This window comes from Coregonus clupeaformis, chromosome 19 (genome assembly GCF_020615455.1).
Source record: "Coregonus clupeaformis isolate EN_2021a chromosome 19, ASM2061545v1, whole genome shotgun sequence".
NCBI lineage: Eukaryota > Metazoa > Chordata > Actinopteri > Salmoniformes > Salmonidae > Coregonus > Coregonus clupeaformis.
Genome location: NC_059210.1, coordinates 55,446,259 through 55,460,908, shown reverse-complemented (window position 1 = coordinate 55,460,908; position 14,650 = coordinate 55,446,259). Strand labels below are relative to the sequence as shown.

The 14,650-nt window shown below is 41.2% G+C and overlaps 1 protein-coding gene across 1 annotated transcript in view; it reads right to left on the bottom strand.

Annotated features, from left to right (window-relative positions):
* LOC121532289 (protein O-mannosyl-transferase TMTC2) overlaps positions 1-14,650 on the bottom strand; it is a 162,517-nt gene that overhangs the window by 35,837 nt on the left and 112,030 nt on the right. The window contains exons 4-8 of the mRNA XM_041838144.2: positions 13,079-13,193; positions 12,419-12,504; positions 9,464-9,648; positions 8,793-8,871; positions 6,139-6,260 (exon numbers count right to left, since the gene is read on the bottom strand). Coding sequence (XP_041694078.1) covers positions 6,139-6,260; positions 8,793-8,871; positions 9,464-9,648; positions 12,419-12,504; positions 13,079-13,193 — 587 coding nt within the window. The remainder of the gene's footprint in view (positions 1-6,138; positions 6,261-8,792; positions 8,872-9,463; positions 9,649-12,418; positions 12,505-13,078; positions 13,194-14,650) is intronic.

Here is a 14,650-nt window from a genome sequence, read left to right as displayed (position 1 = left end):
GGGTGAAATAGCAACTGTGGCTAATAGCAAGTAGCTAGTTAGCTGGCTAGCTAGTTTCAACTGGAGATTCTAGATAAAAGGTAAGTCAATAATAGAATCCGTTCCACATTGAGTGAGGCGGGATGCAGGAAAGTATATTTTGTAGAAGGATGAAAAGTCTGATAGGAAAATATGTATGAAAAATAAATAAAAAACAGGGTATTTACAGGCTATTTACAGACACACGACAAAAACAGGACTGCACTACTACGCTATCTTTGTTATTATTTGTTGCTATTTGTTATTAGTCCCATCCTTCAACTCTATTCAATACCTCCCATCTATGTCTTAACACCATCCATATAGGATTTCTATTTGCCATATATATTTCAACCGTACTGTGATGTTTTACAAAAGTTCTGAACCTTTCTATTCTCATTGCTTCTACAGATTGTGAATTAAAAATAAACATTTTTGCTAAAAGTATTATTATATTATTGATTGATTGACTATGACTTTTCAGATCACCCAGTAATGCTATCTGCAAGGTTAGTTCCAGGTAAATATTGCAATCCTTTAGCCATTCCTGGACCTGTGTCCAAAAACAAGCTACAAATGGACAGAACCAAAACAAATGATCTAATGATTCTGTCTCTTCACAGCAAAATCTGCAGAGCTGGGAAGATTGTATCCCCCATATAAATAACATTCTATTGGTAGCAATAATTTTATATAATAATTTAAATTGAAAGATTCTAATTTTTGCGTGTCAGTCCATAAACACTATGCCATGGGATCGGTACGTCAAAGATCTCTTCCCAACTATTTTGCAATCTATATGGGACGGCTGTCAATCCTTTGGTCCTTAAGTGAAACTGATATACATTTTTATTTATCACAGTTTTCCTTAACCAATTATGTTCTTTAATGCAAGGCCGACAGACAAGTTCCTTACTTTCTCCCCCTTCCACTTTCCTCTTCCACTTTTGCGGTAAGGCTGCAATTATTTGGTTGTAATTTTGGGTAGAGCAGACATTTCCATATGTTTTTGTTAGCTGCATGTGCGACATAACTCCACCAGTCCTACCGATGATATCATTTACGAAGATTATACCTTTTTTAAACATTCTGTCAAAAAATAAAGGTTTTTTGTCAATTAGTATATTTGAATTTAACCACAATATTTGTTGCATTATTTGTTCTGTCGTTTCTGGAGGATTAAATTGAAATTGCAACCAACTTTCTATGGCTTGTTTTAGAAATAGTGACATTTGGGAGATTATTTCCTTTTCAAATAACTGAAAGTGAGAGGTTGTAATCTGAATAAAGGGAAAAAGGCCTTTCTTGAACATTGGGTGAGACAATCTTACTAATTTGCTTGAGAACCAGTTCGGATTTAAGTATAACTTTTGTATGACTGAAGCTTTTAGTGATAGGTTTAATGCTTTAATATTTAATAATTTCTGTCCTCCGAATTCATATTCATTATATAAATATGTTCTTTTAATTTTGTCTGGCTTGCCGATCCAAATAAAATTGAATATTTTTTTCTCATATAATTTAAAAAACTGTTCGCTAGGCGTAGGCAAGACCATAAGCAAATAGGTAAACTGGGATAATACTAAAGAGTTAATCAGGGTGATTTTTCCACAAATTGACAGGTATTTTCCTTTCCATAGTAGTAAGATCTTATCTATTTTTGCTAACTTTCTATTAAAATTTATTGAAGTGAGATCATTTATTTCCTTTGGGATATGTATTCCGAGTATATCCACATCAACATCAGACCATTTTATTGGTAAACTACATGGTAATGTAAAAATTGTATTTTTAGTGATCCAATACGTAATATAGTACATTTGTCATAATTTGGTTGTAATCCAGAGAGGTTAGAAAATTTATCTAGATCCTCTATGAGGCTGTGGAGGGATTCTAGTTGTGGATTTAAAAGAAAACATGAATCATCAGCGTACAATGACACCTTTGTTTTTAAGCCCTGTATTTCTAATCCTCTGATATTATTATTGGATCTGATTTTAATAGCTAACATCTCGATGGCCACAATAAATAGATATGCCGATAGTGGACAACCTTGTTTCACTCCTCTTGACAGTTTAAAACTTTCTGAGAAATAGCTATTATTTACTATTTTACACCTAGGGTTACTATACATGATTTTGACCCATTTTATAAGAGATTCTCCAAAATTGAAATGCTCCCGGCATTTATATATAAACCCCAGTCGAACTTTATCAAATGCCTTTTTCGAAGTCTGCTATGAATAGCAGGCCTGGTTTCCCATATTTTCCATAGTGTTCTATTGTTTCCAATACTTGCCTTATATTATCTCCAATGTATCTTCCATGTAAAAAACCTGTCTGATTAGAATGAATAATATCCGACAATACCTTTTTAATTCTATGCGCTATACATTTTGCTAGGATTTTTGCATCACAACACTGAAGTGTAAGGGGCCTCCAATTTTGTAAATGGACTGGATCTCTATATTTTCCACTTGTATCCTGTTTCAGTAATAATGAGATCAGACCTTCTTCTTGAGTGTCAGATAATCTACCATTTACATAGGAGTGGTTAAAACATGCTAATAACGGTCCTCTTAGTATATCAAAAAAGGTTTGGTATACCTCGACTGGTATGCCATCCAACCCTGGAGTTTTCCCGGACTTAAAGTCTTTAATTGCATCCAGAAGTTCCTCCTCTGTAATTTCACCTTCACATGAGTCTTTCTGTGTGGCTGTTAATTTGACATTATCAATAGAAAAAAATCTCTACAATTAGCTTCAGTTAGAGGAGATGGAGGCGACTGAAAAGAAAACATATGCTTAAAGTACTTTGTTTCTTCCTTCAAAATATCATTTGGTGAATTATGGATGACTCCGTCAATTGTAACCAGTTTCATTAAGTTCTTTTTGGTAGCATTCCTATGTTGAAGATTAAAAAAGAATTTTGTGCATTTTTCCCCATATTCCATCCAGTTTGCTTTATTTTTATAATATATTACACTTGATCTTTCTTGAATAAGTTTCTCCATTTCTTTTTTTTCTCCTCTAATTTATTCTGAGCCTCTATGTTACAGTTTTTATTGCCATCTATCTGTTCTGTTAGACTTTCTATTTCCTTTCTTAGTATAAACTCTTTTGACCTAAATTGCTTTTGTTTTCGAGATTAGTACTGAATTGCATGGCCTCTAAAGGCACATTTAAAGGTGTCCCATACAATAAGGGGATTCGCTGTACCTATGTTATGTTGGAAAAAGTCAGTTATAAATTCCTTTGTTCAAATCATAAATAAATTATCATCCAATAGGCTTTGATTAAATTTCCAATATCCTCGCCCACGTGGAAATTCAGTAAGAGTAATGTATATGCCTATTATATGATGGTCCGACCGCATTCTGTCCCCTATCAACACTTTTTTTTACTTTTGGTGCCAACGAGAATGAGATAAGAAAGAAGTCAAGACAACTAGCTTGATTCAGTCTCCGCCATGTATATCTCACTAGATCAGTATATTTAAGCCTCCATATATCTACTAGTTCTAATGTATCCATGACATTCACAATTTCCTTAAGAGCATGTGGGTGATTGTTTGTGGTGTGATTTCCTTTACGGTCCATTGAGCTATTTAAAACAGTATTATAATCCCCCACCATAATAATATTGTCTTGAGTTGCTTGCAGGCTTGATAATTTATTATATATATTGTCAAAGAATTGTGGATCATCAATATTTGGTCCGTAAAGGTTAATGAGCCATATCTGTTTATGGTCCAATAACATATTTAAAATAATCCATCTACCTTGTGTATCTATTTGTACAATTTGCACATTCGGATCGAAATTACTATTAATTAATATCATCACCCCTTTTGAATTTCTTTGCCCATGGGAGAAGTATATTCCACCCCCCCCATTCTATTTCCACGCTACTTCATCTCGAATTGTTGAATGAGTTTCTTGTATACAATAGATATTATATTCCTTCTCTTTGAGCCATGTAAATATTGTTCTTCTTTTGTTATTATCAGCTAAGCCATTACAATTATAACTGGCTATACTTATTTCACCATACACCATTAAGAGATACAAGTTTCAAGTCTATTTATCATTATATATGTTTGTAAATTTACCAATAAAAAATAGCGTAATGATTGAGTGTCCATATAGCTGTACCGTGATATTTGCATTGCTATGGAGTAATCCTTCAATTGATCTCCACTAATTCCCCCGCTAAAGCCCCTCCCCATCCCAAGTTGAGCCGTCATCCCAGTGATCAGCATCCCACCCACGTCCCTCCGTATCCCTAAGGCCCCGAGAGGCCAGGACCCATCCATCGAAAACAGCACACAGTGCCACCCATAAAACAGAAGCAGATTAACCGCCAAAAGCATTTCCAATGCTTTCACCTCTCTCTCTCTCTCTCTATATATATATATATATATATAACTATTTTTAAAAAATTATGCATATCCTATTTTCCATCATTATCAATTAATATGCGTAATAATGTCGGCAGTTCACGCGTAGGATTCTAACATATAACCCGGATTGCCATTGTATCACATTTAATTCATTGACAAGCAATTATTATCCTAGCAAATAATTCCCGTGGTCCATCCCATACCCTCCCCCTCAACATCCCCACCCCCCCACAACAGATGCCAGACAAGCACACACGCACATACTCACATACTCCAACACACTCAAACCCCCTCCTCCACAATCCACCATAAAATCAGATACTCAACGGCTGTTATATCCCAGAGCCCAACTCGAGAAAGAACTTGATTTACGAGTGCACATACAGTTAAAGCTGATTGAGAAAGCATGCAGATTGAGCAGAAATTGATAACAATGTGAGATTTGATTAATCTACTTAATCTATGTAAAGTCCTAGGTGATGGAGATCAGATCCACCCTCTTCACCTCCTCTTCACCTGAAACACAAACACTCTGATCCCCTGTTGTAACCATTTTCCCAAGCATCTCCATGCGGTCAGACCTTTGATTATTTTGTGCCACCTGGGCCACAATGATAAACCCCCTCTCTGATTGTCCGAGTGTGACCCCCTCCCCATGGGTTACTGCAGCCAGTGTTGCCAGCACTGCCACTACCTGGGTGGGCGTACCCCACCGGAATCCCCACCGGCTAGGTAAAAGGTCGTCAAGGTTCTCATTAGCAGCTTTGAGAATTTCCTTGTATATTATGCTCTCAATAGCCCTTTCTTTACTAAAACAACTATACTTCTCTCTCCAGTGAGTTTTCCCTTGCCTGCTCACTCAAGGGAAGTTTTTCTTCTTCTATTGTATATTGTTGTTCCCCTGGTGTATGATGGGACAAATCTACGTTTCAGAGTATCTAGTGGCTCCTGATAAGAGACCAATTCATGTCAGATTTTCCCTTAAATGCCTGCTAAGCTGTTTGTTAAACTGACCACCACTCACTGACTACAGACAGGGAAATCAATCTGGCAAGGTGATCAATATGGAGAAAGATCATGTTAATCTACAACCATTATTCCCTAGAAAGGTAAACGAGTGATTGACGAAGATAAATGTGCTCTTTGTCTTTGTCTGGGACCCTGTGGAGTGAACTACCCCCAGCACACAAACCAGCCTTTCTCCTCTTAGTCAAACCAGGTCAACCACGTGACCTTGGTGAATATCATCTGAGTAGTCGGAAGGCCCTGGAGGCCCAGAAGGCAGCAGGGTCCGGAGTTAGAGGAGGATCCACATCAGATCAGTCCCTCAGGGCTAATGTGTTGCAGGGGCTGGTTACTTAACTGGAGCCATTTGCAACCTGTGTTACTGAAACTGATTAGGGTTCAATATGGAGTGCCTGTTAAGGCGGTTGTAAAGAATTAGTCCGGGGATTTGGTAACAGATCTTAAAAACACACAGGGCAGCCGTGACATCAGTTTCAATCAGGAAGCTATCCCCACAGGACGATGGGGCACCTTGAGAAACTCAATGTGATCTGCACACACACGCACACACACACACACACACACACACACACAGGCCATTGATGATCTGCAATCACACTCTCAGGCTACTTGCAGAGCTGAAAAATAATAAGAAAGCCAGGAGGAGAAGGAGGAGGAGGAAGATGATGATGATGATGATGATGAAGAAGTTACCGTGAGGGCCAGGAGTTTGCCGTAGGTCAGGTGTGCTGGGATGTGGTCTGGCTTGGCTCTCAGGGACTCTCTGTACCAGTGCTCGGCCTCGGTCAGCTTGTTCAGTCTCATGTAGGCCTCTCCTGTGAGGGGAAGTGAGGCATCGGGTCAAGGGTCAGAGGTTAAGGAACCACAAGTCTTCCCATTGTCTCACTAAGGAATCCAATGACAGCTAGGGCGGTCATGCAGAAAGGCCTGCCATCACGTTAGTGCACTTTGAAACCCGATACCAAACTCGTGTTTTATTAGCTAAAGGACCTTTTACTAGGACTAGGGTCAGGGACACACATTACAACATCGCAAAGTGAGGGACGACGTTTTGAATTTGTCTGCCTCAGTTGAATAGTGTCCCACTAAAAGGCTTGATAGGATGATAAGATGTTTTATTTCTTTAATAAAATCCTCTATCCTATAACAAACTCATAATACCTGCTCAGCGACAATCCCGTAAAAATAATAATTTAACTAAAGGTGGATTTTCAGATCCCCCATGTGTTAGTTAGATGGAGTTCAATGGGAGGCCTAAAGTACTTCAGAGCAGGAGAACAGGCATGGGCCTGACTCCATCCTTTGCTATGACTGGCCTGAGCTGATTGCCTGATATGTTGCTGATGACATGAGTAGAAACACCCTCCCTGATTCTTCAGACATCATCTGATACCTGGTCCAGCCTTGAAGACTTTACCATCGCCTGAACAAACAGAGTCTCTCTTTCTTTCTCTCTCCTGCCTCTGACACGTATTATAACAGCATTTGACGTCACAGTCGGGTAATTGGGGAAAACACAAGCCAAAACAATGCTTTAAATGTAATGATCACAGGAATAATACAGGGACAGGGGACGTGACGGCGATAGGTTTCACATGAACTTGTAACGGGACGTTTTTTCAATCCACACCCATGTTTTCGAGAGGAGTGCCAATTGAAGCTAGATAATACACTGGGGATTATGGCTAATCATTTCCACTGATAAGAAACCGGAGAGAAACAACAGGTGGCTGGTGTTTAACGTTGACCTGCTGACCTCTGAGACGATCAACAGACGTCCCCCCTGTTCTTCATTAGCAATTGTCTGTAATATACCTTTAATATACCTCTAAATACAGGGTACTCAAGCATGTAGTGGTATCAAATATAAGACTCCACTTCCATTTTTACTCATGATAAGGAACAGAGTTAATGCAGTCTTTTGTAAGACAGTATATCAAGTATCCAAGGAAAGCCAGCTTTATGTTAGAGTAGATATCTTTCAAACTGTTCTCCATAAGCATAAACATTTACTGTATGTCCTAGTTGGGTTACAGAATCCCTAGACTTCATTTATTTCCTTTCCAGCAGCTAATATAATACTGTACACTGACTTATGATTATGAGTCGCTTTATCTACATATTTGTCAGACATGGTGTAATGCGGAGCTGGTAACAGCAGAAGACTGAGTGTGGTCAAATGGGCTTTGTGCCTCTCTAGTCTACCATCAGATTCAGATGGAGGTCTGTGACGTAGCACAGACGGACATAACATTCGAAGTGGCACAATTTCCAAGGAGTTGAAAACCACATCTAGCGGAACATTCCATTGCCCATTTGAGATGATGGGGGTTTTGGCAGATAAAGATCCAACTTTGACCCAGACTGCCATGTAAACTGACGAAAGTTTCCCCTCTTGAGAATATGACCAACAAAATGGCAGCACCCGCGTGAATTGGACTGTAAATAGATAGGAGCAGGTGCGCCAAACATTTAAATTAGCTCCTCAGAGTAATGTAAAAATCAGCTGCAAGAAATATGGGAAAATGCCGCAACATCCACCCTCCTACAGCCCTTACAGCTTTCAAACTGTGAGAGGCGATTTGGTAACGATTTCTCAGCACCTCTGTCAAGCTGAATTTGACTCCACTGGTGAATGTACTGTCCTAGGGGGGCTTGCTGGAATTCAGCAAGATGAAGAGTGAGAGCAAGAGAGAGAGGGAGGGAAAGAGACACAGAGAGAGAGAGAGAAAGAGTGAGTAAAAGAGTGAAAGAGAGAGAGAGAGGAACAACATGGGGTAGCCAGAGAGAAGGAAAAAGGAGTGAGACTTGTCAGCATGGCCATTGAGTGACAAGAGTGCTAGTGAAATCGGGGGTCACTTGAAATTGAATATTATTGCATTTTGAAATCAAAAGTCACAATTTAGTCTGCAGCTACTTTCACATGACTGTAACACGAGGAGCGCAGTTATTATCATTAATGTGCTGTTGAAACCTCAACATCGGGGCCTCAATGGGAGCGTTGAGCTGCAGCCACACACCGACTTTGATGCCGGTTTACACGAAAACAGAGGACCTCTAAAACCAACAGCCTTGGGCTAATTTGTAATGCTTACTGTAAGCATAGCTCAGCTGACGAGCTCAAGACCCTGGCCACAATCAATACAACCAATCCTGTGACCCTTCAGGTGGAATAAGGTTAAACAAACTCAGCCAGAAGTGCATGGACCCAAGCTGACAACCAACAGCTGACACAATGATTACAAATGTACCTCCAATCTACCAATCTTCTATTCCATTATTTTTTCTCCTCACAAGAAAATCTAAGCTTGTGTGTTTGGTTCGAGAGAGAGAGAATAGCCACTTACCCATCATGTTATAGAGGCTCTGAGGTGCAAATTGTCTTGGCATTTTCTGTATTGCTTCTTTATACACCGAGAGGGCCTCCTATGAATGAATAAAACAAAAGGAACCATCCATTAGGCACGAGGAGCCAACCAGGCCAGGGCCACAAGTCATTTGTCTACTGCAGCCTGGGCCCTCACAAGCTGAATGGAAGCATGGAATCAGGGGTCACTAAGAGGTGGTTAAGACTTGGTGGAGGAGAAAGGATCTATCCTCTCCATGACATGGCCAGTCAGAGAGCTAGTGCAGTGTCACACAGACTCTCTCTCGCTAAAGCCCCAGGCAGGGATTCCCTTTAGGCTCTATTAGTGGGTAGGCTTAGCGGAGTTGTCAACAATCGGAGGCATCCGGTTTTCAGGGATACAGCTAATTCAACCTAGCTTCCTTATCCGCTGAAAACCAGATGTGGGAACTCCGCTCAGGCGTTTTCTTTTACGCCTGCTACGTTAGGTTAATTAGTGGGTATACTAGTGTAGAAGGTCAGTGGGTAGTGGAACTTTTCTCCTGATAATACACACTGTTTCCACAATCTCAGAGCTGGTGTACTTTTCGACCTGTTTGTGTATGATTGGTGTGTGTGTTCCTGTGTGTGTGTGTGTGTGTGTGCGCACCTCCGTCTGCCCCCCTATCCTACCTCCTGGTGCCCCTGCTCATGGAGCAGCTTGCCCAGGTTGTACAGGCAGCTGGTGACGGAGCTCTTGTGGGTGTGGGGGTCCTTCAGGTTCTCGTCAGGGATGTCGGCGCAGGTTAGGAAGGTCCTCTTGGCTTCATCCAGTCGCCCCTGGTTCATCAGGACGATCCCTGTGTTCAAGTAGGCGGCTGCAGGGGGGAATGAGATACATATACAGTGGGGGAAAAAAGTATTTAGTCAGCCACCAATTGTGCAAGTTCTCCCACTTAAAAAGACGAGAGAGGCCTGTATTTTCATCATAGGTACACGTCAACTATGACAGACAAATTGAGAAAAACAATTCTAGAAAATCACATTGTAGGATTTGTAATGAATTTATTTGCAAATTATGGTGGAAAATAAGTATTTGGTCACCTACAAACAAGCAAGATTTCTGGCTCTCACAGACCTGTAACTTCTTCTTTAAGAGGCTCCTCTGTCCTCCACTCGTTACCTGTATTAATGGCACCTGTTTGAACTTGTTATCAGTATAAAAGACACCTGTCCACAACCTCAAACAGTCACACTCCAAACTCCACTATGGCCAAGACCAAAGAGCTGTCAAAGGACACCAGAAACAAAATTGTAGACCTGCACCAGGCTGGGAAGACTGAATCTGCAATAGGTAAGCAGCTTGGTTTGAAGAAATCAACTGTGGGAGCAATTATTAGGAAATGGAAGACATACAAGACCACTGATAATCTCCCTCGATCTGGGGCTCCACGCAAGATCTCACCCCGTGGGGTCAAAATGATCACAAGAACGGTAAGCAAAAATCCCAGAACCACACGGGGGGACCTAGTGAATGACCTGCAGAGAGCTGGGACCAAAGTAACAAAGCCTACCATTAGTAACACACTACGCCGTCAGGGACTCAAATCCTGCAGTGCCAGACGTGTCCCCCTGCTTAAGCCAGTACATGTCCAGGCCCGTCTGAAGTTTGCTAGAGTGCATTTGGATGATCCAGAAGAGGATTGGGAGAATGTCATATGGTCAGATGAAACCAAAATATTACTTTTTGGTAAAAACTCAACTTGTCGTGTTTGGAGGACAAAGAATGCTGAGTTGCATCCAAAGAACACCATACCTACTGTGAAGCATGGGGGTGGAAACATCATGCTTTGGGGCTGTTTTTCTGCAAAGGGACCAGGACGACTGATCCGTGTAAAGGAAAGAATGAATGGGGCCATGTATCGTGAGATTTTGAGTGAAAACCTCCTTCCATCAGCAAGGGCATTGAAGATGAAACGTGGCTGGGTCTTTCAGCATGACAATGATCCCAAACACACCGCCCGGGCAACGAAGGAGTGGCTTCGTAAGAAGCATTTCAAGGTCCTGGAGTGGCCTAGCCAGTTTCCAGATCTCAACCCAAATAAATTCATTAAAAATCCTACAATGTGATTTTCTGGAGAAAAAAAATCTAATTTTGTCTGTCATAGTTGACGTGTACCTATGATGAAAATTACAGGCCTCTCTCATCTTTTTAAGTGGGAGAACTTGCACAATTGGTGGCTGACTAAATACTTTTTTCCCCCACTGTACGTGATCCATTACGTGATCAACATGCAGGCAGAGAGTAATTAGGCTCTATGGGGCTGAAACTAGTCTCTATCAAGCTTCTTTCTGAATAAATTGGCCAGCCACTGTGGATCAATTGGCTGCCGCATCCATGGGGTGCCAATACATATTCAATACTCATGGGGGATGGAATGTGTAAGTGAGTGTATGGGGTGGAAGTGGCTCCACCAATACTGTACGTGTACATCAGCATGCCAAGATGAACTGTACGCTACACTAACGTTCTACCTAGCCCCTCTCCTCGGTTCTCTCGGTCCTTTATCCATCCAAAGTGAACTGGTGAAGGTCCAAATTCTAATCAACAATCCCTTTGTAGGAATAAATTGCATATATTCCCCTTGCTGAAGACAGTTTCCATAAAGGATGTGTGTCTGAAAGAGAATGGACATGAGAACAGTGGGAATGGAACTGGATATCATTAGAGCTCTATCATCATGAAGCTGCCACTTTGGAATCATTAATGACCAGATTCTACATTGTACCAGCTGCCAAACTTTAGGTAACTCATTAATTTAGTTATCGGTAGTAATAGATATGATCATTGCATAATGAACGAGAACTACAAAGTATGATCATCATCTTGATTACATTCAGAATTATTAAATACACTTTGGGAGACAAAGGAAAGGACCTCACCGTTTGTCAGTGATCGATTGATATAGAAAACTATGGGGAATAATTTAGCACATGACCAGTGGAGGGTGAGAGTGACTTCTGCTAACCAGGCAGTGTGACAGCTGAACCTTACTGATACAGTAATGAGCAAGCAGGAAGCTTGCATGAAAGAGTTTCCTCAAGGTAAGACTCAAGGAAAACGACCGCCATTAGGGGAGAAGGAGAGAGAAAGGGAGAGAGGGAGAAAGGGGGAGAGGGAGAAAGGGGGGAGGGAGAGAGGGGGAGAGGGAGATAGATAATGACCTAACAGGAAACTTTCCTCAAGGTAAGAGAGGAAAACTACCACCATTAGGGGGAGAGAGAGAGAGAGAGAGAGAGAGAGAGGGAGGGAGGGAGGGAGAGAGAGAGAGAGAGAGAGAGAGAGAGAGAGAGAGAGAGAGAGAGAGAGAGAGAGAGAGAGAGAGAGAGAGAGAGAGAGAGAGAGAGAGAAAGAAGGACTGTGACTTTGACCTGGATTCATAATAAATACAATTGTGTAATAATTGAATCTGTTGACATGAGTGGTTCTTGAACGCCAATCTACAGGCTGTGTTCAATCATTCATCCAGTAATGGAGCAGGCTTGTCTGTGCCCTCCCTTCCTCCCCCCATTGGCAGATGCCTGGACACTGGCGCAGTGCAAACATAAGAGTTTGAAATTGTCAATAAAAAGAGGAGATGTACTTACAAGCCAGAGTTGGCCTGCTCCCAATGGCCAGTTTATAGTAGTGGAGTGCCTCAGAGAACTTGTTGTTTTCTTGTAGCAGCAAACCGCTGTAACAGAGAAAGTTAGGGACTCTCACGGCTACAAATCTCAACAGAAGTGTGTCTCTTAAGACTGAATAACATAGCATAAGACAACTAAAGGTAATACAGTTTCCTAGTAAATACAATACTGTAAAATAAAGTGCTACCAAATCTCTAATTCTGTTCTAAACAATCTAATGCTCTAAATAATCGAAGGATCTGTTGAGTAACATCTAAAGCCCTTGGGGCTAGTGTTGAGTATTGACCGTGTGCTTCATGTTGTCCTCCCCTCAGGCTGACACAGCATGATTAATAACCTACTGTCACAGAGACAGCACCCAGGGGAATACAAAGCACCATTACCTCTCTGTGAAGACCACTGATCAATAGACAGTTGTTTGTGCCGGGACAGACTGGGACAAGAAATCGGCCCTGGTATTTCTAACACATCGGCCCATTTTTCCCCCCTCGAGACAAAAACTGGACCAGCCCATCTGGCATTTGCCCGAAATGCCAGATGGCCAGTCTGCCCCTGTGTGTGTGTGTGTGTAAGGAGAGACAGTCCTGCTCATGTACGCATACAGAGTCTATTGACACTCACAGGTTATACAGCATGTCTGCCATGTTCCTGCGGTAGTAAAGGGCGTTCCTGTACGCCTGCTCTGCCTCCGCCATCTTGCCCTGGTTCTTCAGGACATTCCCAAGGTTGCCCCATGCTGATTGAGGGAGGAATTAAGTAATTAAGATTAACAGGGTCAATCAACATGTCTGCCCGCCCCTTTCGGACACACTATCACTTCCTGGGGTTAGGTTATGTTACCTAGCCTGGTCCCAGATCTGTTTGTACTGTCTTGCCACGTCACGTCAAATGTCAAGTCAAACAATGACCATAGGAGTTGGTAAGACAGTACAAACTGATCTGGGACCATGCTGGGTTTGACCCTCCTCAGAGGGCATTGTGCAAGCTAAGACAGAGGGCATATTTGCTGCTACTGAACTACAGGACTTAGACACTGAGGACAGAAAGAGCTGATGGCGCACCAGAGAGTAAATGTGTCAAAGAGCCCAATTATTCCCTAACGGAAAAGGAATAAAACAATGGCTCCCCCTGACGCTCTATAGTAGATTAATGGCATTACTGTAAAATGGATTGCAGATTAATTGACAGGTAAATTGGGTCTTGAAAGGTCATAATAGTGACAATTATAGGAATTAATCTGGTAGACAGAGAAACAGTGCAATCAATACAACATCTCAGTGGGGGTGAGTGAATGGTGTAGGTGTGGTAGCTAATTTTCAGTTGTCAAGTGGAAATGGTATATTCTATTTTCTTATGGAAAATACATCTATATTGATTACTGCTTTACCTCATACAGAGAGGAAAATGCACATAGCCTGACAACCAAATCGACTGAATAGTGTTTTCCTTCAATATTTTAGCTTGAAAACTAAATCAATACTGCTTAGTATGGACAGATGGAATCCATCATGTATACATATGGGCTTATTCTCTTATGCACTATTTAACTGGGTCTATATACAGCTGAAGCCAGGGCACACTGGGGCAACAGTAAGAGTACTGTGAACAGGCCTGACAGAGTAAAATCTTCCCCTTAGACACTGTTTCTTCTTACTCTACTGATGGCTGTAAAGGAGTGGAAAGTCAAATAGTGAATCATTCGGGTTGCCCGAGTAGCATTTCATTAAAATTTATTGAGTGCTTACTTATGCCAAAGGCTCCTTTGAGCTATGCATTATTTATTAGTTAACCTCTTAAGGATCGGACCCTTTTTTTCAATTTCCGCCTAAAATGACATACCCAAATCTAACCGCCTGTAGCCATTGTAATAATTCAATGCATTGAAAGAGTATTTTCTAGATTTAAGCATGCATTCACGTATGTAACTGTGCCTCATATTTCAGAAGTGGATTTGATATCACTATGATTCATATACAGTATCTATCAACCTCAGCAGTCCACGTTGTCACTCTTTGCGGAAATTTACTTCACCAAGAACTTTCTGTTATTCACGCCAGTCAGGATTTGTTACTGCTTCTTTGTCCTACTGAGAACTTTAAAGATAATTTAAATAAATTGGATCTATTAAGGCGTCTGAGTGCGATATCCCAAAAGTTTCAAATTCAATATTAGCAAAGCCAATCAGAGAAAAAA